Source organism: Lupinus angustifolius, chromosome LG01, assembly GCF_001865875.1.
Source record: "Lupinus angustifolius cultivar Tanjil chromosome LG01, LupAngTanjil_v1.0, whole genome shotgun sequence".
Classification (NCBI taxonomy): Eukaryota; Viridiplantae; Streptophyta; class Magnoliopsida; order Fabales; family Fabaceae; genus Lupinus; species Lupinus angustifolius.
Window position 1 is genome coordinate 26,274,089 of NC_032009.1, and position 25,105 is coordinate 26,299,193.

General features: G+C 34.4%; 3 protein-coding genes across 4 annotated transcripts; 1 reads left to right on the forward strand and 2 right to left on the reverse strand.

Annotated features, from left to right (window-relative positions):
* On the forward strand, window positions 1,576-3,815 carry LOC109358870 (BTB/POZ domain-containing protein At2g13690). The gene is made up of 2 exons (XM_019603352.1): window positions 1,576-2,384; window positions 2,719-3,815. The coding sequence occupies exons 1-2, from the start codon at window positions 1,698-1,700 to the stop codon at window positions 3,658-3,660; spliced, it is 1,629 nt and encodes a 542-aa protein (XP_019458897.1). The 5' UTR covers window positions 1,576-1,697; the 3' UTR covers window positions 3,661-3,815.
* LOC109358845 (phosphatidylinositol 4-kinase beta 1-like) lies at window positions 4,871-17,107 on the reverse strand. 2 transcript variants are annotated; one of them, XM_019603332.1, is made up of 17 exons: window positions 16,864-17,107; window positions 14,998-16,769; window positions 13,522-13,710; window positions 13,330-13,378; window positions 12,650-12,782; window positions 12,050-12,539; window positions 11,316-11,396; window positions 11,114-11,233; window positions 9,733-9,802; window positions 8,714-8,811; window positions 8,531-8,635; window positions 7,572-7,625; window positions 7,302-7,445; window positions 7,172-7,225; window positions 6,985-7,059; window positions 5,892-5,975; window positions 4,871-5,809 (listed from the first exon to the last, which is right to left on the reverse strand). In XM_019603332.1, the coding sequence occupies exons 2-17, from the start codon at window positions 16,504-16,506 to the stop codon at window positions 5,708-5,710; spliced, it is 3,357 nt and encodes a 1,118-aa protein (XP_019458877.1). In that variant the 5' UTR covers window positions 16,507-16,769; window positions 16,864-17,107; the 3' UTR covers window positions 4,871-5,707. The 2 variants fall into 2 exon arrangements, with proteins under 2 accessions (XP_019458877.1, XP_019458868.1); XM_019603323.1 differs by having other exon boundaries at window positions 14,998-17,107.
* Window positions 21,031-24,673, reverse strand: LOC109358859. The gene is made up of 5 exons (XM_019603343.1): window positions 24,262-24,673; window positions 23,144-23,645; window positions 22,843-23,044; window positions 21,696-22,199; window positions 21,031-21,395 (listed from the first exon to the last, which is right to left on the reverse strand). The coding sequence occupies exons 1-5, from the start codon at window positions 24,653-24,655 to the stop codon at window positions 21,036-21,038; spliced, it is 1,962 nt and encodes a 653-aa protein (XP_019458888.1). The 5' UTR covers window positions 24,656-24,673; the 3' UTR covers window positions 21,031-21,035.

The following is a 25,105-nucleotide window of genomic DNA, read 5'->3' on the forward strand; positions in this document are numbered from 1 at the left end:
TAAGACAGTACATCCGTTATGTAACTTTTAACGTTTTCCCAGAATGATGCTATTTTAATGTCTGCATCACTTGTCCTTTTCTTGTCCACAAAATAAAATACTATTCATTCATCACTATGCACATGCTACCCTTTTCCCTTCTAGGTTAGAATTAGTATTTAGTAGTGTTCCTCGACCTACCAAAAAAACTACCGTTTCTCAATGCAACTGTAAAAACTACCATTCGTTCAAGAATATATATCTCATGTTACTTACAAAAAGGATTTGCTAACATGATTTAACATGTTAGCAATATGTATCCAAAAAGTTGTCCTTATTTAACTCAACTTCAGTTTTCTGTTAAGAGTACTTTGGTAAATAAATTAAAAATTTAATATTCTATCACTCAAATCCTCCAAATATCATTCACTAATTTTTCTCCATAAGCCAAATCTTGCCGTCTTCTAAAATGGAGCGGATTCATAAATTCCTTTAAGAATGTATTATTTGTGTTGATTTACAATGATATTTGTTGTTTATTCTAATACATCATTTTTTTTAGTTATTAGTTTTCCGTACTATTTACCTAAATTTATAAAATATTAAATATGGATAAGCCTGAAAAATAATAATGAACACATCATTGAAATTCTAAATTGGAGAAATAAATAGATAAAATTCTTCATTGAATAAATAAATAGGAATAAGTGAGATTGTTTATCTAACAAATAAACTAAGAAGATATTGGTATATTGATAACTTGCATTTTTTATAACTCAATTTAACAAACCTCAATAAGCATTTGTCAGTGCATTCATTTAACTAACTAACAAAATATGGTTAAGGGAAATATACTGAATAAAGCATAAAATTTACAGATTAACATAGAAAATAAAAACAACAAATTGATTTCTACTAACCTTTAAAGTTTGAACCCAACAATTGATTTCTTAGCATAAACAATCAGGTATTTAGATACCATAACAATGCTGTTTTGATACCTAGAGTTTGATAGAATCACGAGGACAATAAAACTCTCTCTACAAAAACTTTATGGTTTTATGCCTAAATTATCACAATAATATTTTTCCTATATATGCATATAATTCATCAAACTCATTCTAGTTATTTTTCCTATATATGCATATAATTCATCAAATATTCAAATCCTAACATCAACATTTTAAGCAAATTTAAAAGAGTTTAAAATATATACATCATCAGCGTAAAAAAAATTATATTATTAGCACATTATCTATCATTAATTTGTATTACTTTTATTTGAGTCAATGGTAATCAGTATATGAAGATGAATGATGAATGATTTACTAACCGATAAGAAACACATACATTGACAGTGCATACATATTAAACTCAATTTAAAATACAAGAGATCGTATTAATAAGTAAGGTTAAATTCTCAATTAAACCAAAATGTTTGTTTGAGTTGGGAAAAAGCATATCCAAATCTGATAAGAGATTCTTGGTTATACCAAACATTACACCAATATCATCCTCGTTTTTGTCGAGCAAAAAACACAAAAGGTAACTGAAAAAACAGTGCAAAAACACAGCACTATCTAGAAAATGAAAGGTATCAAATTCCAAGGAAGTGTGGCTCCCACTTAGTGGTGGTAAAAAAAAGCATCATCTCTCGTGAAACAGCAACAATTCACTCTCTCACTCTCTTCATTTCTCTCTCTAAAACTCTATTCGGAATGGAGCGGAAGAAACCGAAGCCACGGCGGCGAACATGGTGTTGCTCATTCACACCACCGTCAAGCCCCGACCACCTTCCCATAAAATCAAAATCTCAAAATCATCACAACAAATCAGAAACCCAATCAAAAAAGGAAAAAACAACAACACTCTCAGTCCCAAACTCACCACACACTTCCAAATCCGGGTTCCCAATAGTTTCCCGGATCGACCCTCGCCGGATCTTATCTCCGGGTCGGGTCTCACCCATCGACGACATTGCCTCCGTGGCAACCCTCGATTCAGCGCGATCCAACAGCTTCCGCGCGCCTACTCAACCTCTCCGACCACCGCCGCCGCCGCTGCCGGAGAGTCTGGTTTCTCGATTCGAGGAGGGTTTTGATGTGAGGTTGAATTTGAGAGGGAAGAAGGGAGGGAGCATGGTTCTGGAGCTGAATTCTTCGGTTCTGAGCGCGAATTCGGAGGTTTTCGCGGGTTTGATTTCGGATTATAAGAAAGGGTTAGGGTTGAGAAAAGAATCATTAACTGAGGGAGGGTCCCAAAAAATGTGTAGAATGGAAGTTCCAGAAGTTGAGAACTTGAATGTGTATAGAGATACCATTGAGCTTATGTTTGAGGATAATGATCATAATGTTACTAAGAGACTCATAAACATTGGTGTTTTTCGATCCATTGATATTTTAGAGGTTCATACTTCAACTTTTGTTTTTTTTCTTTTCAATTTGTTAATTTAGTCTTTGATTTGGGTTATTAAATTTAATTGTATTTTCCTTTTTCTTGAGCTTTTTTTTTAATTTAATCCTGTGTTTCAATATGTTGTAGCTGCATTATGCGTGCGACGTTATTGATGGCTTTATCTATATATGATGTGTGTTTTGTTTGTTTTAAGTTGATTTTGTTTCAGGCTTCACAGTAATTTGTAAAATCTTATGCTTTTTGTGGAATTTTGATGTGTCTCAAATATGGGTGGATGGTGTGACTCTTTAATCTCTGACAAGGTTGTTCCTGTTATGTTACTAGGTTTCAGCAGGTATCAAGTTCACTAAGGGTGTCTTGGCCTGTTTAAAATACCTAGAAGCTGTTCCTTGGACCGAAGAGGAAGAAGAAAAATTAAGGAGCCTATTCACCAGATTTAAGTTTGACGATGCAACAACAAGAGACATCCTAGGAAGACTGTATTTGCATGATTCAGTAGAAGATTCGCAGCTAAATGTGGCGCGTCAACTTGTTTGGTCTATCAGTGCTTGTGAGGATGCCAATGCTAGAAACGAATTAAAGTCACTAGTCAAGGGTCTACTTTGCAAAAGCTCAGTCCATGAGAAGAAGAATCTCGACCTCAACAAGGAGGATCTATATTCCGTTTGCCACTCATGTCTGAGTTCACTTGTCAGCCTCTTTGAGGAGGCATCTGACACCATCCTTCCTGAAAGGTTGATGAAGAAGGATACTCGTAAGCCTCTGATTGAGCGCATCTCAAGACAGGTTGATAACATCAACTGGTTGCTAGAAATTATGCTTGATGGGCAAGTGGCAGAAGACTTTGTAGATATATGGGCAGATCAGCAACAACTTATTAAAATGCATGACAATGCATCCCCCATGATCAGATACGAACTCAGTCGAGTATCGGCAATGCTATTTATTGCCATGGGTACAAGAAAACTGCAATGCCGGTTACAATCTAGATCAGGGCTCCTCCAAGCATGGTTTGGACCTATGCTGTTGGACTTTGGTTGGCTGCAGAGATGCAGAAAAGGGCTTGATATGAAGACTTTGGAAGAGGCAATGGGTCAGACACTTCTTACTCTGCCACTAAAGCAACAGTATGCACTGTTTATGGAATGGTTTCAACATTTCTCAAAGCATGGTACTGAATGCCCAAATCTAAGCAAGGCATTCCAAATTTGGTGGCGCCGAACCTTTTTAAGAGACACTGAAGCTTATGCCATTGAATCAAGATAATTGTTACTAATCTGTTATTTCTATTGTGTGTAAAGTTAAATTTAGGTGAGAGATTCTGATTTATCTAAACTGTATAAGGTAGATAAACTTAGCAGGATTGTTATCTTAGTAGCTTTATGACTAAATTTTCTCCGGATCTTATTTTTTCTTTCATTATTTGCTTCCCTAAGGTGTATTAAAGGCATGATGCTCCTATATATTTTCAAGAATGCAGCATAATCATGCAGGTTGATTAAGGAAAACTTTCTTGAAGATGATAAAGTATTACAAATCACAACCCATTTCATTCTTGTTAAGCTGTTTGTGATCAAAGCTATGCAACTTGACCAAGTCACTTGTGTTGCAAACCAAATATCTGTTTATAACACAAATCAAATAACTGTTTACAGTTCTGTATCAATGCCAATTGCAAAGTATATTCCCCCCAATTTGGTCCCATCGATCTATATTGCATAATATGATAAGCAGAATGAGCATAAGTTATAACTAAAGTTCCTGCTGTAATGTTATTTGTCTACAAGAGCTGAAATATTTCGCTTTAAGGTTAGTTTGGGAGTTGAGTTTTGGAGGGAAAGGAAGAGAAAAGGAAAATAAAGGCTTGGGAGTCATGAAATACACTTGTGAGATGACTTCCAAGCCTTTTTCTCTCCAAAATCCAATTCCCAACCAAACCCTTAGGAGCAATTTTATTGCAAAAAAGAAGAAAAAAGATTTGTTTGAAAAGAGGTGGGGGCTTGGATGCAACGCTCTCTTATGAGGCAAAGACAAGACTACCGCCATGAAGGCCAACACGAGCAGCTGACAACCCAAACCACCGTATGCCTCATACTACATCACCATTTCTATGTCCACGGAGAAACTGAACAATATGAACTACTTTCAATGGCATATAATAATTACAAATATTTGCTCTAACTAACATGGGTATGTATGCCCGACCCTGGGGTAGTCCCTAAGGGTGACTGCCCCTGGTCCTTGACTTTTAGGAAATCCAATTTTTTAATATTATATTGTATGCTTTTTAGCCTTATCGTTTCTAACTTTTTAATGCAATTAAGATGACACTAATTCAAACTTTTACCTCCAAAATTCAACTCACAAATAGATGCTAATAGAATTTTCCTAGAGTCGCATTTGCTGTAATACTATAACCGTGACAATCTTGTAAGATAGACAATATCTTAATTTAAAGCTTTTTAATACCTACAAATGTTAAACAAATACAATCACTCAAAAATGAAATAAGTTAATTGGAACCTTTTGAAACCCAAGAAGTTTATCATTGTCAATGTCATCATGCCCAGAACTGTTTCAGGACTGCATTTCCCTCAATGCTACATTTGACTTAGTACCATATACAAATATAATTATACATTTCCACACCAAAAGTTTCCACCGAATCTCCTAAATACTTCACATGATTGTGTCTAGGCGAAACAAATTTCACAGTGAAAATTAAACAGGATCGATTACACAATAAATAAAACATAACTGAAGAATTTTGATCAGAATTTTCCAGGATAAAAATTGAAGAAACAATCCTGTGAAGACAGATCCCGTTGAACAGTTGAGATCAGAATTAATAAGAGCAGTTTGCCAAAACTAGAGATCTTTGCACATCCAAATTGTAGTAGGTCAGTATCAATTTCAATGAACCCCCAAGACTGTAGAATCACTTTCATCTCAACATTCAACTTATGAGTCTGTCTCACTAAAATCACTGCACATTGGCACACTGCACTATCTCTCAGCATTTATGAGGCTAATGCAATCTCTTCATGCAGCAGAGCTTCATTCACATGACCCAATGCTTAAGAAATTAAAAATATTTACCTTCACTGTTGAAGTATTTTCGCATGCTGGAATCTTCTCATAAGAAGAAAAGAGGCTACATGCCACCATCTATATACTTCCCTATGGAAAAAAACTTGAAAGCCACTCCACATTGAAACCACCACCACATCCAATCATGATATATGCAATACTAAATGAAGATCATTAACTGTTCAAGTTTGGTCAAAATGGAACGAGCAAGTGATCCCTTATCTCACAATATCCCATTCAATACCCTCTGATAGTAGTCATACTGGCGTGTCCTCCATGCATCCAGGCTACTGCTGATAAGTGAAAGCACCAGGGACACACATTGCTGCCAGAAAAAAATACATTACTGCAACAATCACGTACCAAATTATTTTGTAATAAAGTAAAAACATCGATAATATTGAAACCTCTTCTGTTAGACTGAGATGAAAACGCTTCCGTAAGTTCTGTATTGTCCTTGGACCCCCATTAAAGCATGGGAAATCTGAATCCTGATATCCAAAAATAGAGAGGATATATTAGGGAAATGGCAGCATGAATTGGAGAATATTTCCAATTTTTCTGTTCCCATTGCTCTCAGGTAAAAAAAAGTAAGGCACAAGAGCATATATATAGTTTGGTGTCGAGGCTATCAATGGTCACTTAAAAAAGGTGAAACATGTGATAAATGTGCTACAGTGCTTGATAAGGCAGTCTGCAGAGATTACAAAACATCATCTATAAATTGGGGAAGGGGAACCTTTATATCTCTTTCCTCTAATCCAACAGATATAAGGTGACATTTAAATATTGTTTCACCAAAACAAGGTTGCCTTTTCCTTTCTCGCGTTGTTTAGTATGAAACAACACTTCCAAGACACAACAATCTTACTTTTTAAACCATTTTAGAGAAAAATCTCCCATTTCCCATCCACTGCCCATTACCTAAACCAACTACTATTATTCAATTGGCCAACAGTCATGCTATGTGTAACATGCAAGCTGAGATTCTTGAGCACTTCAATAATTGGTAGTGTTTCACTTTCAATGTAAATTTATGTTTTTACCAAACCGTAAATCAATGAGAATTAAGTTCAGAAATCATGCTATCTGCTCTTTATTTTTGGTAAAGATCCTAGTGCTCTTTGCACAAGATGTCAACACTAAAATCTTTGGAAATATCACACATTTCTATTGCAGAAGGGACTGAAGAGTTTGATGTAAATATACTGTCAGACTTGCAAGGTTGTAAGAAAAAACAAATATGGTTGCATAGGATAAGATCCACTAATGCTGAACAGCTTCAAATATAGGCCGACAATTGGGCATAGAGGTTGGTATAGAGAAGTTGGGGCATTATGGATCAGATCTGGGGCTGACAACCAAAACTAGATCATACTTCAAAAATACATTTTTGTATGAGAAACTGGAAGTACATAATATATCACGACCAGAAAACAGACACAGGCAGGCTACATACGAAATGAGTGTGGAACCACAGGAAGCTAACAATCATATTACCTGCAACATCTCAACAAGAAGAATAATACGCTCAGCATGCTTGCGACAAGTAAGGAACCCTTGAATGCATAAAACCTGAATTAACAGGGGACACAGCAACATGAGAAATTTAGAACTAACAAATTGACAATAGCATACGCCATTTGCAATCTCTCGAGGAAATATCAAGAAGGATTTTTGTCGTTACCTTGAAATAATCGAAGAACTCGCTTGGAACGCCCTCAGCATCAGAATCCATGACCTAGCACAACCACATTATTTTGATAATCATATAGAGAATCTAAAAGCAAACAAAAAGAAAATAATCTTAGTTTTACCTCAAGAAGCTCTCGGGTTAATTTGAAAGGTGCGCTTTCAAAGTTAACACCTCCAGGCGAATTGGAAAGCATGAAGCCAAAATCAATATGTATGATATGACCTTCTTCATCCAATAAGAGGTTCCCATTATGTCTATCCTTCACCTAGATGAAAAGAAAACTAAAATGAGAAGGGGGTAGAACACAGTAATCAATAACAATAAACAGAAACGCTAGCATTCAAATTGTTGTTTAAGCAGGTAAAGCACCAGAAAAGTAGAGGCTTCACACCTGTAGAAAGTAGCACACGAGGGAATATCCAGCCATACTCTCAACAAAGTTCCTCTGGATCAAAGGGGATAAACGGATCATAAAAAATGAAATCTCCATTTTTAACACATTCACAAAATCAAGGTGTTATTCATCCGCAAGTTAGAATATTAAAATTATGCAACAAAACAGCATTAAAAAATAAATAATCCCTTAAACTTTTTAAACCGTGCAAGAAACAGCACTAACATTGTGCCAGAAAAAAGGATGATGATGGAGACAAAGTAAGAAGCAATCAGAATACATTGGATGTTGCTAGTGAAAGTCAGTGGCCTAAGAAACCAAAACAGCTTTAGTACATGCAAATCCCAGAACAGAGTACCAAGGGGTGGAACCTAAAAGAAAACAAATGCTTAACAATTGAAATTCGCCAGCACAGTGATACAGGAAAACGAATCAAAAATGAAGAAAATGGCTTAGAAGATGCTCATAATTGCCTGGATGTGCAAACTATGAAGACAGCATGGACTTGGGTTCTCTCTCTCTCTTTCTAAGAGTTTATGGGTTTCTACATTGTGATAACTTCTGGAATAAACTACCCATTGTCAAGGGAGATTCGAAATGTATTGGAACTTGTTAATTGGTACATTTTTCACTTACCTTATTGTGTGATTAGACAACTCTGTTTTTCGTTTTGCTTGGATAAAGATAAATTTGTTACAAGGAAAGTGAGGATACTGATAAACCTCTAACGTTTATACTAGTAGAAATATGAACAATAAGAGAAAACAGTGTAAGAGTATTGTCTGTTTATTTAAAAAACGTTAAATTGGAGAGTTCCAACTGAGAGAGAGGGAGGGACATTTAAAGCAACCCATAATAACACTAGGGGGAACTTCCAGTTAAGAAGTCTTTGCAAATAATAACATGACAGGTCCATCCCACGTTAAATAAATTGTACTGTTGCATCTCTAAATTACCTGGGCAAGATTAAAACTTGGAGAATTTTCTTCATACTTGGCATTGAAGAATTCACGTAGACTTGAGATGTTGGGATATCTACTTTTGATAGAATGAAGAGAAGCCTATAATAGACCAATATCATTAATAATAACGTAAAAATAACACTTCAATGCATTTGAAATGTGAAAGTACATAATTACCGTATCTGAAATTGTTTCAATAAGAGCTGTGTAAGAAGAAGTACATAAAACTTCATAAGGACGCAGCCAGAGAGGTAGACCAGCTTCTTGGAAAATATCTGGTATCCAAATCCAATGATTTTAAGCAACACATTATGGAAAACAAGCACACAAGAGTCTGAATCTTGGTTTAATCTCCAACATGATAAAATAAGATTCAATCATGTGTCATCCACAAATCAAACATCCATCAAATTCAATGTGTTCACTAGACAATTTCATTCACGTTTTTTGTGTATACTTCCAATTTCATTTATGACAATCGCATTGAAAACTGCAACCAAGTAGCTTTAGCGAGTCTTATTGCTCACATCCAAAATGATAGTTAAGCTGTTTTAACTTCAAATAAAGTAAAATGAAATGAGAATGGAATTTAAGGATTTAAAATACAACCTATGTGGATGCTTTAAAATTAAAGGCTTCACTTGGATCTAGAAAGACAGGCAAAAGGAAAAGGAAGCCGTAACTTGAACACGATCTTATTTTTTTTATAACAGCTTGAATAAGAATTTTGTTATAGATGGTGAGCCTTGCAATGATAAGGTTGCAGCTATGTGACCTCCATAGTTGAAAACATTGAAACAATCTTTGTACTCGTGGGCTAAGACCATGTACATCTTTTGGTAAGACCCACCAGGTGGAAGCTCCTGTGTTTGGCCACCCCTTTTTTATCTTGAACAATAATTTTGTTAAAAAAATTAAAGACTTCACATTTCCTTTTCTCCTCCCCTAGTACATCCCAATGTCCAGATAATGACATGAACATGATGAATGCTGAATTCATAATTACTCAAAAACTATTGTTGTAGTCAGAAGAACATACAGACGCAAAACCAATTAAAACCTTTATTCAAAGATCTTACAAAAGAAAAACAAAACTCATTCGATTTAGATCCAGCTCAATCTATGCAGTGTAAGCATGTTAAGGAATTATTAAAATTCTAAATATGAAGGAGAGATAAGATCTGAAAGACACCCACCATAGAAGTGAGAAATAAGTTGAACTGCCAGATGCTCCTGCCTGCAATCATCACCGCTTTTTACAATAACCTATGGAAAAGGGGGAATTGAACCAACATTATAACCACATATTCTGAAATAGAAAAACAAATAACTCATCCAGAACAAAAACATATTAAACTTCCCATAACCAACAACAACCAAGCCCTTTCCCACTAGGTGGGGTGGATCGTACATTCCAGAACTATATAAGAAAATACAAGATAATGGTGCTTTTTGACATATCATAAAAATGTTGCCTGCAAATGCTATTCATATTTCATTATTGGTCCTATTATCTGAATTCTATCACATGTCAATGCAGATCTACAGAAACTCTTAAGGAAGAAACTATTTAATTAATAGATAGACAACAATTTCATGGCAAGCCCATTTCCTAAAAAGAGTTTGGTTTTCAATCCAAAAATCTATTATGTATTTTCCACAAAAGAAGTAAAAATTCCTTCAAGATTATTTTTTCACTGAAATTTACAAGTTCTATTATTTATGGGCACAAAGTTTCTAGTTCAAAACTGAAAATAGCTTCCCAAGCAAAATTGAATGTTGCGTTGGATGATGGACACGCTAGACAAGATAGACTTAGGAATGAATGTATAAGGGAGAAAATTGGGATTGCTCCTATTGTAGAAAATATGGTAGAGTCGCGCCTTAGTTGGTTTCAGCATGTATGGAGAAGACCGTTAGATGACCCAATAAGAAGAGTGAATCAAATGGAGATTAGTCCAATTTCTAGAGGCAGAGGGAGTCAAGATTTAGAGATCAATGCTTTATCAAAGAACATGATTTATGATAAAACATTATAATGTCATTTGACCCATGCAGCCAACTCCAACCAGTGGAATTAAGGCTTGGCTATTGGTCTAATGCAATGCACCACCTGATACAAGAAGTATGATGTGTAACTATACAAGTACAACATTCTGAACCCCACCAAAAATTACAGCCAACATTCAAAAATATGATCGTGACTCGAGTCTTTAGACAACATATCAAATAGAAATTTAGTAAGGAAATGACGGGTTTAAAATGTGAGATTATAAATTGAGAGATTTTCTTTTAGATAGTAAAATATAATTGATCAAAAGTAGCACTTCTTTTATAATTTATATTTTGATTTTGTCTTTATTACTTTCTAAAATAAGTAAATACCTACAACAAAAAGGGTGGCACTATGTACGATGCTTCCACTTGATGAAGTCTGAGGAGCTTCACTGTAAACAGCCTCACCCCACAAGCGGAGAGGCTGCTTCGGGGGTTTCACCCTTGCACCAAGGCTCAACCTCCAAAATAAGTAAGCAACTACACAAAAACAAAATTATTTTCCTCAAGAAATGCACTTACAGATCGCAAGTCCCAACCAGGTAGCTTTCCATATATAGAAGCCTTGCGTATCCTCTCTTTCTTTGCCTCCCAAAGTTCACCCGACAAGGCATCACTTGCTTTTGGAGTGATTCCATTTGCCTGCAAGGAACAATCATGTCAGATATGACAACTACACATCCCTAGCGTTAAATGAAACTAAACTTTAACAATTATGTCTTACCCTTGGTTGTGCGTCTGATGAATCTTGACCAGCACCTTTCAAAGGGAGCCCAGGAGGTGCTTCACCTTTTGCTGCCGCAGCCTACCAAAGGTTCAAATTTCGAATTTAAATAAAATATTCTTTCAATTTGAGAACTCTTGGGACGCAAAATTACAATGGGGAAAATAAAAAAGTTAGCAGTTATTCAGTTCATTTTGGTACTTCATCTGGAACTGATTATCCGCAAAAGTGATTAATTCTTTTTTCTTCACTGTAAGTCTGTAACTACAATACACAAAATAAATTGTAACACGAACTGGGAAATGTCAAACAAAGATGTGGACAAACAAATTTCGTAAGATATAATCCCAATCCCAATTCACTAACATTATTAAGTTTATATCACATATCATGGCGTTAAAGAGAGAATCTTTTACTAGACAATTCTAAATAACCCCCACTATGAGGTGACATCCCCAACCTATATATAGTTCAATATTTCAAATTCTTTATTTATGCTATACCCATTACATGATATGACCCAATATCTTTCTTGAACTTTCATTACCTATAATAACACCATCCTGAGAGCAATTACATGCTTAATTGCTTTCATGCTCATAAACTATAATATTACAAAATCATGCACAAAACACATGATAACCTAACAAGTACATTCAAATGTGGTACACTCATAGAGCATCTAACGTGAATAGAAGCATCAATATCATTATAAAAAGCACTCAAAAGCTCACCTTTGCTTCCTCTATTGCCACTGTACTTGGAACACGGCGATGTTCCTTCTTCCGGGGTGGTGCTTGATCCTCGATCTCTTCCAATCTAACTCCAGGATCAGCTGTCAACACTACTCGTACCCACTCCAAATCTCTGTCATGTCCGGCCTCCACCACTTCATGTACAGCCTTTTTATAAATTGAACCAGGACGCTGCCTACCGCGGCGTGGATCAGCCAATGCAGCCTTCTCTGGCTGACCATGTAACTGTGTTTCCACTGACAGGTTCACACTAACAAATTTGGTTTTTGTCCCAGATATATGGGTCATTGCCTGATCAATTGCCTGAGCAGTCGGACTGGACAGCCTATCATTGCTATTACGATACACCTCTTGTGCTGTCCGTAATGGATAGGCCCAGAGGGGTGGTTTTTGCAAGAAAGCATCTCCATTTGCCAAAGGAATTCCACCTCGAGAAAGTTTCTGAGAGCTAGATGTCTCCTTGGTATTGCTATAACAAATAATTTTCATTTTGCCATGAGGAAATATATCAGTAACATGCTTTTTGCTTTAGGAGCTGCTATTTTCCAAAACACAAGAGACATATTATCCAAGTAATACCTTGGTATTTCACATCTCAAAACTTCAACGCAGATCAGGTAAGGTGCCTTCTCCCTAGAATTCAAGAGAACAGCTTCATCTTCAGGTATATGAAGCACGCGATACATGCCCTTTCCCATTGGAAAACAAACTCCTAGAAATATATGACAAGAAAGATTCGTGTAGGAGCAAGAAGATAAGTGAAATCTACTTACCATAAGAGCATTAGGAAATGCAGTAACTTAAATAGCATACCTTAAAAGGACATATCTTTACAATAAAGAACTGGCAACAGCCAACAATTCAAGTAATCTAATCACATGATTGAAAATTTCCCAGCAGATACGCTTAGAAATGGGCCCTCGGCAAACACAAAATAGATAGTTTCTAAATACATAGAGAAGTGAAAAAATAAAGCAATTACGGATGTATTGGAAATTTCACAATTTTTTCTACACAATAAGTTTTGTTTCTAGGCAACCATCCCACTTATTTTGTTATATATACATCCAAAAGGAAGAGAGGAAAACACATGTTAAATCTGACTTGTAACCAACAAACACATTATTACTGTCACTAAATATTTCAGACTACTCTTTGAAAATAACATTTAACCTGCTCACTTGAAACATGACAAATAGAGAAATGCATTACCCTAAATTAACATCACGCAAATAATGTGAATAATAATTGAGAAATACCTCCAGTAGTCAGAGCCTCTGTTACATGTAAGTTGATCTCCGCAAGTGACTACAAACATGGAAATAACAAAGAATGAGTCAGCAACATTAGAACGGAAAAGGCCAAACATGATATAAAATGCAAACATAGTTCCATCTCTAATTATGTCAACTGGATGAAAAAAGCATCAAAGAATAATGTACAGAAATAACCTCACACAGAGCACTTTTGCGATCTTCAATTGGAAATACATCCACTAAGCCAAATGATGTTTCACATAAAGACTGCACAAACTCCAATGAGTTATGGTAAGCCCCTTTCCGGAACTGAGACTGACTAGTTGGAAGTGGGGGATCTGTACTTGATTTTTCACTTTGTTGAATAGGTGATCCAGGATGCATCTATCAAAGTAGTACGACAACAACCAAATGAGGCATAATAATCCGACATAAAGGAAATTACCCTTTATCTAACATTAAAAACTGGTGAAAATGTAAAGGAGAAATGAAAATAAAATTTCAGAATGCATTAATACTTTATTTTATGCACAAGAATCTAGGAAGAGGGGAGCTTAACCCATTTCAAGGTCAGGGCATACCACAAGCCTCTGTGAGGGCTTACATATAGATGACTTACCGATGAAGGATCACTGGTAAGAATCAAGACCCTTTGTCAATGGTGTTTGACCCTACCAGTTGAGCCAATCACCCAACCTCATTGGCTCAAAATGCATTAATACTAATATTTCTATTCTCTAACCGACGACTGCAATCAGAAGCGTCATGAATAAGAACCATATCCAATGACATGCTATCAAGCATGCAACAAGCCATGCTTCAAATGCAACTGTTACTGGTTTTACCATCATTCATTTAAATTAATTTCTTAAAGAATGCATAGCATATGTTTGTCATAACATTTACCATTCCATTATAATACAATAACTATTATGGATGGGTACAAGTCATTCACGTGTATGGAGGAGATGGCCTGAGATGACAGACATGTTATGTAGTTAACCATGGTAAAGCAGTTGGTCATTATGTTAGCTATGGATAGAAAAGGGCATGCACTTTGGTTATGTTACACTCAGCTCATTATTTCTCTTAATAATACCCCTTTCTAGTTAGACCAAATTAAGTGCTAGTGCAAGGCTTTCTTTGCTGCATGTCAAGAAATTCAAAAGCATTCTATTGTTCGATGTGGAATTTGAATGGCTAGACCTTAACATTGAAAGACCGAATTGCGAAGGCTTTCCAGGTGTTGATAAAAAAGCGAATTTTTACAGGATCCCTTGTTAAATACCAAGAGAGTGAACTGAAAAAATGAGGGAAGTTTTGCATTTTTTTTGACAGGGTGTAATGTGTTCAGTTAGCCAGTCAAGTAGTTGTGACAAAAACGTAGCTGGAAAGTCTAAATGGACAATGTAAAACAGACTATGTATCAATTGCCACAGAATACCATTAAGCAACTTTTATGATTAAAACAAAGGAATAAAGAAGAGGTGAGTTTTTATTGGGAGACTAAAAACACCACTTTACAATCTATTAAATACAATACTTTCCAATAAGTTCAGTTCCTTAATCCGTACATTGGGCATGCTTTGCATTCACACTTTAAGGTTTTAACTTCTGGTTCCAAAATAGAAAGTTAGAAACAAATCAACTGTTAAACAAATATCAATATACCTCTTTCTCTCGCTTTGACCCCACTAGCTCTGAATCTTCAATTGAACGGTCACGATCTTTGAACAATTTGCGGAAAAAATTCTCTGTACCTGGACTACTTTCAAATGAGGCAACATTATTGTTGCTTTCAATGGCTGGACTACTTTTAGCATCTTCAGGGTGCACACGAAAAAGTCTTTTGAACAAGGAAAACTCAGAAGGCTCTTCTTCACCATTGGCATTACTGTCTTCAATTTTATCATTTGTCTCTTTCTTGTCCTCAAATTTATCCTTAAAGAATTTCCTAAAAAATCCTTCTTTTTCACACTCATCAGCAGATTTTGCACATTTCTCTTTAGAATCTGAAATATCCCTGTCATCATTCTTATCACTCCCATCCTTCTTATCTTCAACTTTCTCGCGGAAAAACTTTCGGAAAAATCCATCTCTATCTTCATCTCCCATTGTTTTAATGTGTGTTTTGTCCTCGGAATCATTCTTGCTATCACGAAACAATTTCTTAAAAAATCCCTCTGAACTTGAGGCCAAATCCTCATCCTCACCTCTACTGTCTCTTAAGAACTTTCGGAAAAAACCATCCTTTTCCAAGTCTTCACTGTCACCTTTACTGTCCCTACTATCCCTACTATCCCTTAAGAACCTTTTAAAGAAATTATCCTTTTCCGAATCTTCATCGTCTTTTTCAGAGGAATTCCGAAAGGAAAATGCATCTCGAATTTTCAGGCCCGACTCATCATCACCTTTGCTATCTCTTAGAAGTCTCTTGAAAAACCCATCCTTTTCAGAAGTATCATCGTTTTTGTCTACTGACTTTCTAAAAAGTAAAGCATCTCTCACCTTTGGACTCGGCATAAACTTCTTAAATATCTTATTCTCATCAGGAGACTGTGGATTACCATCCTCTTGGAAATTGTTTCCTGATGAAGATGGTGAGAATGATAAAGATTTCTGAGCGGGCGGTGAAGTTGTTAGTGACAAGAATCGATTTTTTGATGACAGCAACCTATTCAAAACTTGGTTCTTTCCTCCAGCACTCGTAGGTTCCTTCTGAGGCTGTATCAAAGGTGGCCACTCACCCATCAAGGTCGCCGCAATCTGACACTTATCCTGAAGCCTACTAATCCCTTCATTATCATCAGAGTCCTCAAGCTCCGCCAACAAGAACCAATGCACCTTCAAAGCAATCTTATGTGACTTCGAGCACACATCTATGACAAATTTATCCAACGATGGGCTCGGCTTGTGAATCATCATGTAACATATTTGGAACAAATAGCTCTCAATTCCATGCAAGGGAAGCGTATACATCCTATTACAGAGATAATCACGCACCCCAGCGTGATCATGCTTATACAAGTAGCTAACAGCAATCCACTCGCAGAAGAACGACGAGTCAAAGAACCTAATGAGCCAGCCATTCTCACTAGACTCACTGGTAATGTTTGACCTCGACGAAATTTCTCGCGGCTCATCTGCATGCCCAATAGTAAGCCCTAAAATCCTAACCATCTTCAAGGTACCGTAATCAAAGGATCATCCTAAATTCAATTTGATCAACACAACTACAGCATGCCAACACCACCATACAAACCCTATAAATCGCTAAAACCTTCACCAAATAATTCAATTATTCAACAAATCGATATTGCCACTCTCACCAATTGTCTAATTCAAAAGTTTACCGCATAAACTGAGAACCAAGTAATTGGGCAGAAACCCTTGTCCAAATTATGCGAATAGCTGAGAAAGAGTTAACAGTTACTCAAAAGAAGCTAGGGCATCGAAAAATGAAGGTTGTTATGAAACAATCGAAGAATTCGCGTAGAAAATAGGAACTGAATTTTGAATTGGAGTAAAAGAAGGTACCAAAATAGCGCGTTCGAGTTTGAAAATGTGAATCTGATTCTTCAAACTGTGCATGAGCGTGGAATTTAATCGAATTTGGTAATTGATGTTCTCAGCTTCTGTAAAACGACGACGTTTGGTCGCGTGCTGTGGCAAAGTTGCGATGATGATCGTCGTTACTTTATTGAGTGTGAGAAAGACGAAGAAGGTTAAAAGCGTATGAGTTGATTAAACGCTCACTGAGAAAAGAAGAACTGAGAATTGTACGAGTTGATTAAAGGTTGAAAAAATAAAAAATAAAAAATAAACAGTTATGCATAGTCAATATACATTTTTTTCCCAAAAAAAAATCAAAAGTAATTATATTCCTACTATTTTTTGATTTTTTCTGTTATGCTTACTTAAAATTTCTTTTTATTTCTCTTTTTCATTACATTACCAATCACATCTCCTTTGTTATATTTATCTTCCTTTTTTATCTACACTATACTTAATATTGTATGAGTAAAATATTTTTTACGAAATAATAACTAATAAAAGAATAAAATATTTACATATTATTAATACTAGCATGTCGATCGACGCATTCTTATTTTTCTGATATGTTACATCGAAACTTAATAGAGATCAAAGATATAAGAAGATTAATCAAATATAGAATTGAATAAGAAAAAATAAAAAATAAGAAAATGTATGGAAGAATAATGATGTATTGTGAAAAATAATGAAAGTAATATTTGAAAATTTACAATGGCAATTGCGGGAGGAGTTACAAAAGGATAATTTTAATATGTGAAAAATTATGTCATGATAGTTATTTGTAATTTTGACCTTATATAATATAAAAAGTGTAAAATATAGAATATAAAATATAAAATGGATATACATGATAGTTATTTATAGTTTTGGATTTATATAGAATATAAATATAGATAAAATTTATACTCAATCATTATATTGTTTATTACTCATTTAAATTATTTTTATATAGTTAATAATAATCATTCGAATTATATTTCAGTACATACATTTTTTTAGTGATGAGTAACGACGGTAAATAATTTGAATAATTGATTCCGGCTGAGATGTGTAAGTTGCACACTTCAAGGCGCGTGGTACAAGTTTTTTTCCCTTTTCTCAACCTACCAAGAAAAGATTAGCTTACAGTGGGCTTAATTAATGTTTTTTTGTGAAATTCCTATGTGTGGAAGATTTGGGTGAACAACTTCTAATGACATTATTTTTTAGAAAAGGCTAACTACATTACTTAGGGAATTCAATTCCAGTAAATCAATATTAGAAAACTAAGCTAACTACATTACGTAGGGGATTCAATTCCAGTTAATCAATATTAGAAAACAAGTTATACATTTTTTTAATATAAATAAGTTACACATCTTTGTAATATACAAGTAATTGTTTATTTCCTTAAACAATACTCCTACAACCAACAAATCGTTGGTTTAGTGGTATAAGACTTCACTGGATCCTTAAGGTCAACGGTGATTTATTGGAGCGATACTTATTGAAAAGGGAAATCACGAACCCAAAATGGATTAATTCATTATCTATTAAAATGATGGATACTTTTGATTGTACCAAAAAAACAATGATAATTAACATTTTTACTAAAGTCTATGTGTCCATCAATTTCTAATGAAATGACATATAAGTTATGATCATTTCGTGCAACTACGTGTGGTCTATCTAAAGTTCTACATTTTTTATTAAGAAAATGCTATTACGTCCAAAGAAATTAGAGTTTATATAATGAGACGTGATTGAGTATTAGTATATTAAATTATATATCCATTCATGTCTATAAATTTTATATAGTGTTATTGTTATAGATAATAATATAGACATTACTCACAACGGCATGTATTGTCCATAAAAATGCAGGCAAGTATCAAATTTTTACTTGTTAGCCTACATTGCCCATTAATTTTGCGGATATTTCAAGTGGACTGGGCGGCCCGTAAAGTGGCTTATTTTATTTAGTTTGAAAATAGCTGAATTTAGGGAAGGTGATAGGCAATTAAGACAAAATAGGCAATAACCAAAACAGAAGCAATAAACATGACTCGTATTCACTCTGAATCATAGTATTAAGGAAAAACATAAGCAATAACAAAAAAGAAGCAAAGCAGAAGCAATAACCAGATAGGCAATAATTATACATAGTTAGCTTATGTACAATAGTGAAACAGAAGCAATATGACATGTTTCTTTAGTATAAATAGTAATATCACTTTTTTTTCAGTGTAACATGTCCATTTTTAAGTTAAATAACTCAAATTGCATGTGATTTACATGTCTATTTTTCGGGGTAAATAAAAGTATGCTTTTGAGGCACCCCATGTCTCTTTGCCCGTTTTAAAAAGAAAGAATTTATTCATTAAGTAATTATGAGTATGTTCACGTCCGCCTAAGTTTTGCGGACATAATACAGGCATATACAAAATAGATTGGGCGACACATTTTATTATCTCTAATTATTGTTCAAAAAAATAATTAAAACAAGTAGTGGATAATATAGCGATTGTGTATATATTTTAACACTTATAATATATAGATATTGCACTATTAATATTACATGGTTCCTTATTAAATCTTTTTTATAATTCTGTGTACATGTTTTCTTATTAATATCATATTATTACGAAAAGATTAGATAAATATTTGTTATGTAGGATAATCTCTCACTTCAATATACGTAGTTACTTTATAATATATATATATATATATATATATTCTTTTCGTGTGTACTTAATTATACATGCATATATCTGATATGTATGCCATCTTAATTTTAAAAAAGAGAAAATATTCACCATCTCACAATATGTGCTATTCATACACATGGAACATATCTTTTATCTCGCAATATATGTCATTTTATATATGTCATGAGCTGTCAAAAAATATATTAAAATTAAAAATTGAATTATTAAATATTTTCAAACAAATTATAGCTCTTGATATAAAGAGTGACGCATATGGTAAGGAGTGAGGATTCCTAATATTGTAAGAGGTAAATATTAAGATGTTACATTTACTGTCAACACTGCACTTTCTTCTATTTTTTATATTAGAGAAACATGTTTTTTAAAGGGACAAATTTGTTTTATAAAAGGAGAAATATTATATTCTTATACAAATTTTTAATACTTAATTAAAGTTTATATATGTTACATGTTACATATCCACAACACTATTGATCTTAACTTAGCAAATGATACATCTAATACCCCATTTATCTATTAATAATGTTTTTTTACAACAAATATGGACATCAAATATTATTCCTTTAATTTCTAAGAGGTATTTTGAGATGCTTGCAAAATTAATAAAAATGTGATAAATAAATATCTTTAGTTACTCTAGGAATAACATCTAACATAGTAATAATAGTATTACCATATTTAGTAATACGATAGTAATACATTTTTATTCCTCTATACCATTTATTGCCACTTGAACCTACAGCATCTAGCTAAAGCCTAAAGCTAAAAAATATCAGCGACAAAGGTAAATAATCATATTATGATATGCCTTAATGATGTGCTATTAATGGATTATAATACTTGTTTGTAAACCAACTCCCCCATAGAAGAAAACACATTAGGTGGTAGCTTATATTAAACTATTGGCTCAAACCATGATGAAGTACAACATAATACCTACAGCCACCAAACTAAAGCAAAAACCAACTAGTAGCATACAATGTTAAATCTTTACACCATGACTTTTAATTATTTCTCAAAATCAAAAAATTTAAAATTAATTTTTATTTTATTTCTCATCATACTGAACTCTTTACGGAGACTAGCAGCTCTTATGCAGCTGTAAGATCTATGTTGTACAAAAAATTGTTTCCCTTTTGCTAACCCTGCCTTGTCTTGTTGTCAAGCTTAGTGTCTTTTGGCTCTGCAGCCAAGTATTAACTTGAACTGAAGTCATTAATTTCATTGGAAGAATTGTATTCTCTCCTCTTTCATATTGAATCATTGATCCTTTCACACCCGTTACACTTTTACAATTCTAAACACCAAAGTCATTTGCTATTTTAACTCTACAAATGCTGAAGACTACCATGAAATAAAGATTATATTCATCATATAAATGATATGAAAAATGTCATAAAATAAATAATATACATCAACAAATGATGTTGGGTATTGACAATATAATCAAACTCTAAAGTGTAGGGTATTAGGATCTACATTTCCCTTAAGTGTACCCTTAGAAGGGAACATGGGTAGCTTAGTAGCAATAGCAACACATTTAGCCACATTAATACTATAGTCTCTTCCCTCTTGCAAATCATTGTTTACTTCCTTCTTGAAATTTGTTTGCTTGGTTAGTGCGTCAAATTCTTCTGCCTTAATTTTCCAGCTGCCATTTCTCGCATTGAAGCTATATAGAGGAATGAATCTTTGGCCATATAGAGCTAAAAACTCTATGGCAGTAAGAATGTACTCAAAATCTTCTTCACTCATGTAATAAGGAAAACTAACTCGGGTCCATCCAGGTTTTACTCCAACATAACCCTGTTCAAAGTAATCAAATTTTGTTTTCAAAAACTGTTTTGACAATGAAATTATACATAAAGTAATGCATTGCAGAAATTATCAAGTGTTCCTAAAAGCTAGCAAAAATTACTGATATGTATCATTAAATGTGTATTATCTATCTCAACAATGTGAATCCTTATTGTCTCTTCACTTGAACAACACTTTAATATTACACTTAAGATACTGGTATATAGAACAACTTATTTTTTTATAACCTATGGTATGAATTTTGCTTTATAACACATCTTAAAGGACTTACGGTTGAATGAATTTTACCTCTTGAACTGCTGATCTAATTGCAAGTGTTTGAGATTTGTTGATATGGAGCAATATGTGGCCATAGGGTCCAGCACAAGCACACCCACCTCGAGCTTGGATGCCGAAGAGGTCATTGAGCAGTGCTGCAATAAAAGGGCCATGAAGTGGTTTATCTCTTTTGTTCCCAGTTTCTGCCCACAAATCAAGTTTCCCTCCATTTTCCTTGTAATCATCATTATGCAACTTATTCCCCCAACCATCATTGGGAGAATTGGTGGTAGAGGAGATGACGAACGACAATATCGCTTGTCGCTTGCTGCTCAAGTTTCCTAGCACCTCGATGTTCGGGTTGGACATGAGCCTCTGAAGTGCTTTGTTTATGTATAGTTGTTCCCTTTTTTCAAGCTCTTCATAGCTGATGTACTCTTTCACCCAAAATGCTAATGCTGCTCTTACTGTTTGGATTATTGGAGGAGTGCCCCCATTTTCCCTTTCTTCTATGTCCTCCAAGTATAAGGTATCCTGCATTGGTGACCCAGAGTTTATGGTAGTCATGAAGTTTGATTGAAGAAAAGGTGGAAGTGTTAAAATGTTTTACAATAAGAATGTTCATATGAATTGGTGCCTATAGATTTCAAGGATTTTATTGGTTGTTATTAGTAGGTTGACATAAAAATTCCCACAACCTTATCAATAGTACACTGATACCTATTTTCTCAAATATTCAACATATGTAACCAGAATAGATATGTTATTTGTACAACTAATTTGAACATCTCCACTGTACTTTTGGTAAGTAGCTACCTTCACAGATGCTTAAAGTTTACCTACTTCTGTCTGGATTTTCCTGTAGGCATAATTGGACTAATGATTTAATGATTTAGATTGCGGACCGCCTGATTAGCCTGAATATTGCGGTTGCAGTGACCACCACAACCGCACCATACCATCATACCGCAACTGCAGTGTGATGCGGCCTGACCGTATTTGAACTGCACCAGGCCTCATCGGACTGCATCAAATTCATAAATACTTTTTTATCACAAAATAATTCATCCTATAAGGGCTGCAATTCACATCGCAACAGCCGCACGACCATAGTCGCAATAACCGCAATTTGAAACACTTTTTTACAAAACTTCCTAACATGAAAATGGTGATTTACCTTTTCATTGAAGCCATTAACATAACTCACAGTTCCACCTCCACAAGTTGATGGTGGTGAAGATCTTAGCTGGTAGAGGGCCTTGTTCATCAGAAGCACACCAGGAGAATCAGGACCACCCAGAAACTTATGTGGACTTAAGAACACAGCATCATACCCATCATTCTCTCCTGAATTCATGTCAATCTTCACATATGGACCACTGAACAAAAACAAATAAACAAAACCATTACCATGGTTTCAAAGTTTCCACTACATAAAGTCAAGTAACATAACATAATATATCATATTTCTAAGGTACCTTGCTGCAAAATCAAAGCATGCAAAGCCTTTGTACTGGTGAAGAATCTGAGCAATGGTTCTTGTGTCTGAATAGATTCCAGTGACATTACTACAAGCTGAGAATGACCCTAATAAGGGTCGGTTGGTATATTTATAGGACTCAAGTTGTTGCTTTAGAGAATCAATATCCAACAACCCTTTATCATTTACTTCAATCTCTACAACTTCAGCTAAGCTTTGCCTCCAAGATAAAAGGTTTGAATGGTGTTCATGAGGTCCAACAAAAACAACCCATCTTTCTTCTGTGCTAAGGGTATTCAACACCCTTTCCCTCATAATTGAAGGCACAGAAATTCCCATAACTTCTTGAAGCCTTTTGATGGCTGAGGTTGTGCCTGAGCCACAAAACATGATTGCATCATTTTCTCCACCACCTAAGCATTTTTTGATGTACTCTGTTGCTTCATGAAGCATCTTTGTAGTCCTGCTTCCCACGTAACTATCACAAGTATGTGAATTACCTATGCAAGGAAATAACAAGGCTTAAATAAATGCTCTTATATTTACACTTTCATATGTTTTCTATTATTTGTTTGATAAATATAGAAGATTGAGCAACATAGGTGATATTAAGGTTAAAAATACAAGTGGAGAAACTTCTAAGATGGCAAGATGTAATCAAAATTAAGATGGAAAAGGTTGCAAACTACAAGGTGATAGAATTTGATGTCTTTGGTTTTTGTAATTTAATTATTTGGGGGAGTTACTTCATGACTAAAAGTATATATATGTAAGAGTAACTTTATACCTACAAGAGAGTACAACCTTACTTTTTGTAATGCAAAGTATTAATCATTGGGTTTTCTAGTTGTGCTATATGGCACATGTTAAAGAACCCATTAAAAGAAAATCATTATTTGGAAATGGTGTAATTATTATTCTTAAAAGGTAAAATAGTTAGTTTTTCTGCTTTTAATGAGTTTCTTAACATGCATATTAAGACACATAATAGAAAAATCCTTAATCATAAATCTAGTACTTTCAAATTTGTCATAAAGTTGTGAAGACTAGATGTTGATATAATATTTTCCTATCTATGAAAGTATACTTGATTGAGGCCTAATTTCAATAACATACCATAGAAAGGAAGAAGATGATTGATGATAAAATTTTCATTGTAGTAAAGGCTGCGACCTGAAGCAGTGTGATCAGCATAGACAAGTCTTGTTCTACCAAATGAAGAATAGAACTCTGCATCATTACCTATAATCTGTGACCTCAACCAAGATAGCTTTTCCTCCACAGATTCATTACAAGGCAAACCCATCTCTACAAGCTTCTTAAAAGACTCATGGTGATTACAAAAATCATGATATGTTTCTAATATGCTTGTATTAGATAAAACACTTATAACTTCATCACTACTAGTTTGTGCAAATATGGATTTTTTTGCCATCAAGGGGTGTTCTGATAACTCCATTAGAAATAAGTTAATAATGTGACTTATGATGTAGTTTATGTAGCACAACATATGGCATAAAACTTTGGGTATTTATATATATTTTGATAAGAGTTAATGTGTTCAGTGCTTATATATATTATACACTATGGGCAGCATAAATGGTGGGTTATTTTATTAGTGATATATCCAATTCAGGTAGCTTTGTCCCTCTAGAATACATGTGACAACCATTGTTTTTGAACCTTATGCCACCTTCTTATATAGATTTTGACTACTAGTTCATGGTAATGGGATCTGACTTACCTTTTGAGAATTTTGGGGTAACTTTTTCACTTTACGAGGTGATTCTAAAATTATATAAAAAATGTGAAGATGTGATACGTGAGGTATAGTCCACTTTTATACCAGGTTTACTAGTTTGTGTTAATTTATTTTTCACTACATCCATATTTATTGTTTTATATCAATCACTTTATCTATATAAATCTTTACAGTATATAAACGGAAAATATTGTGGAA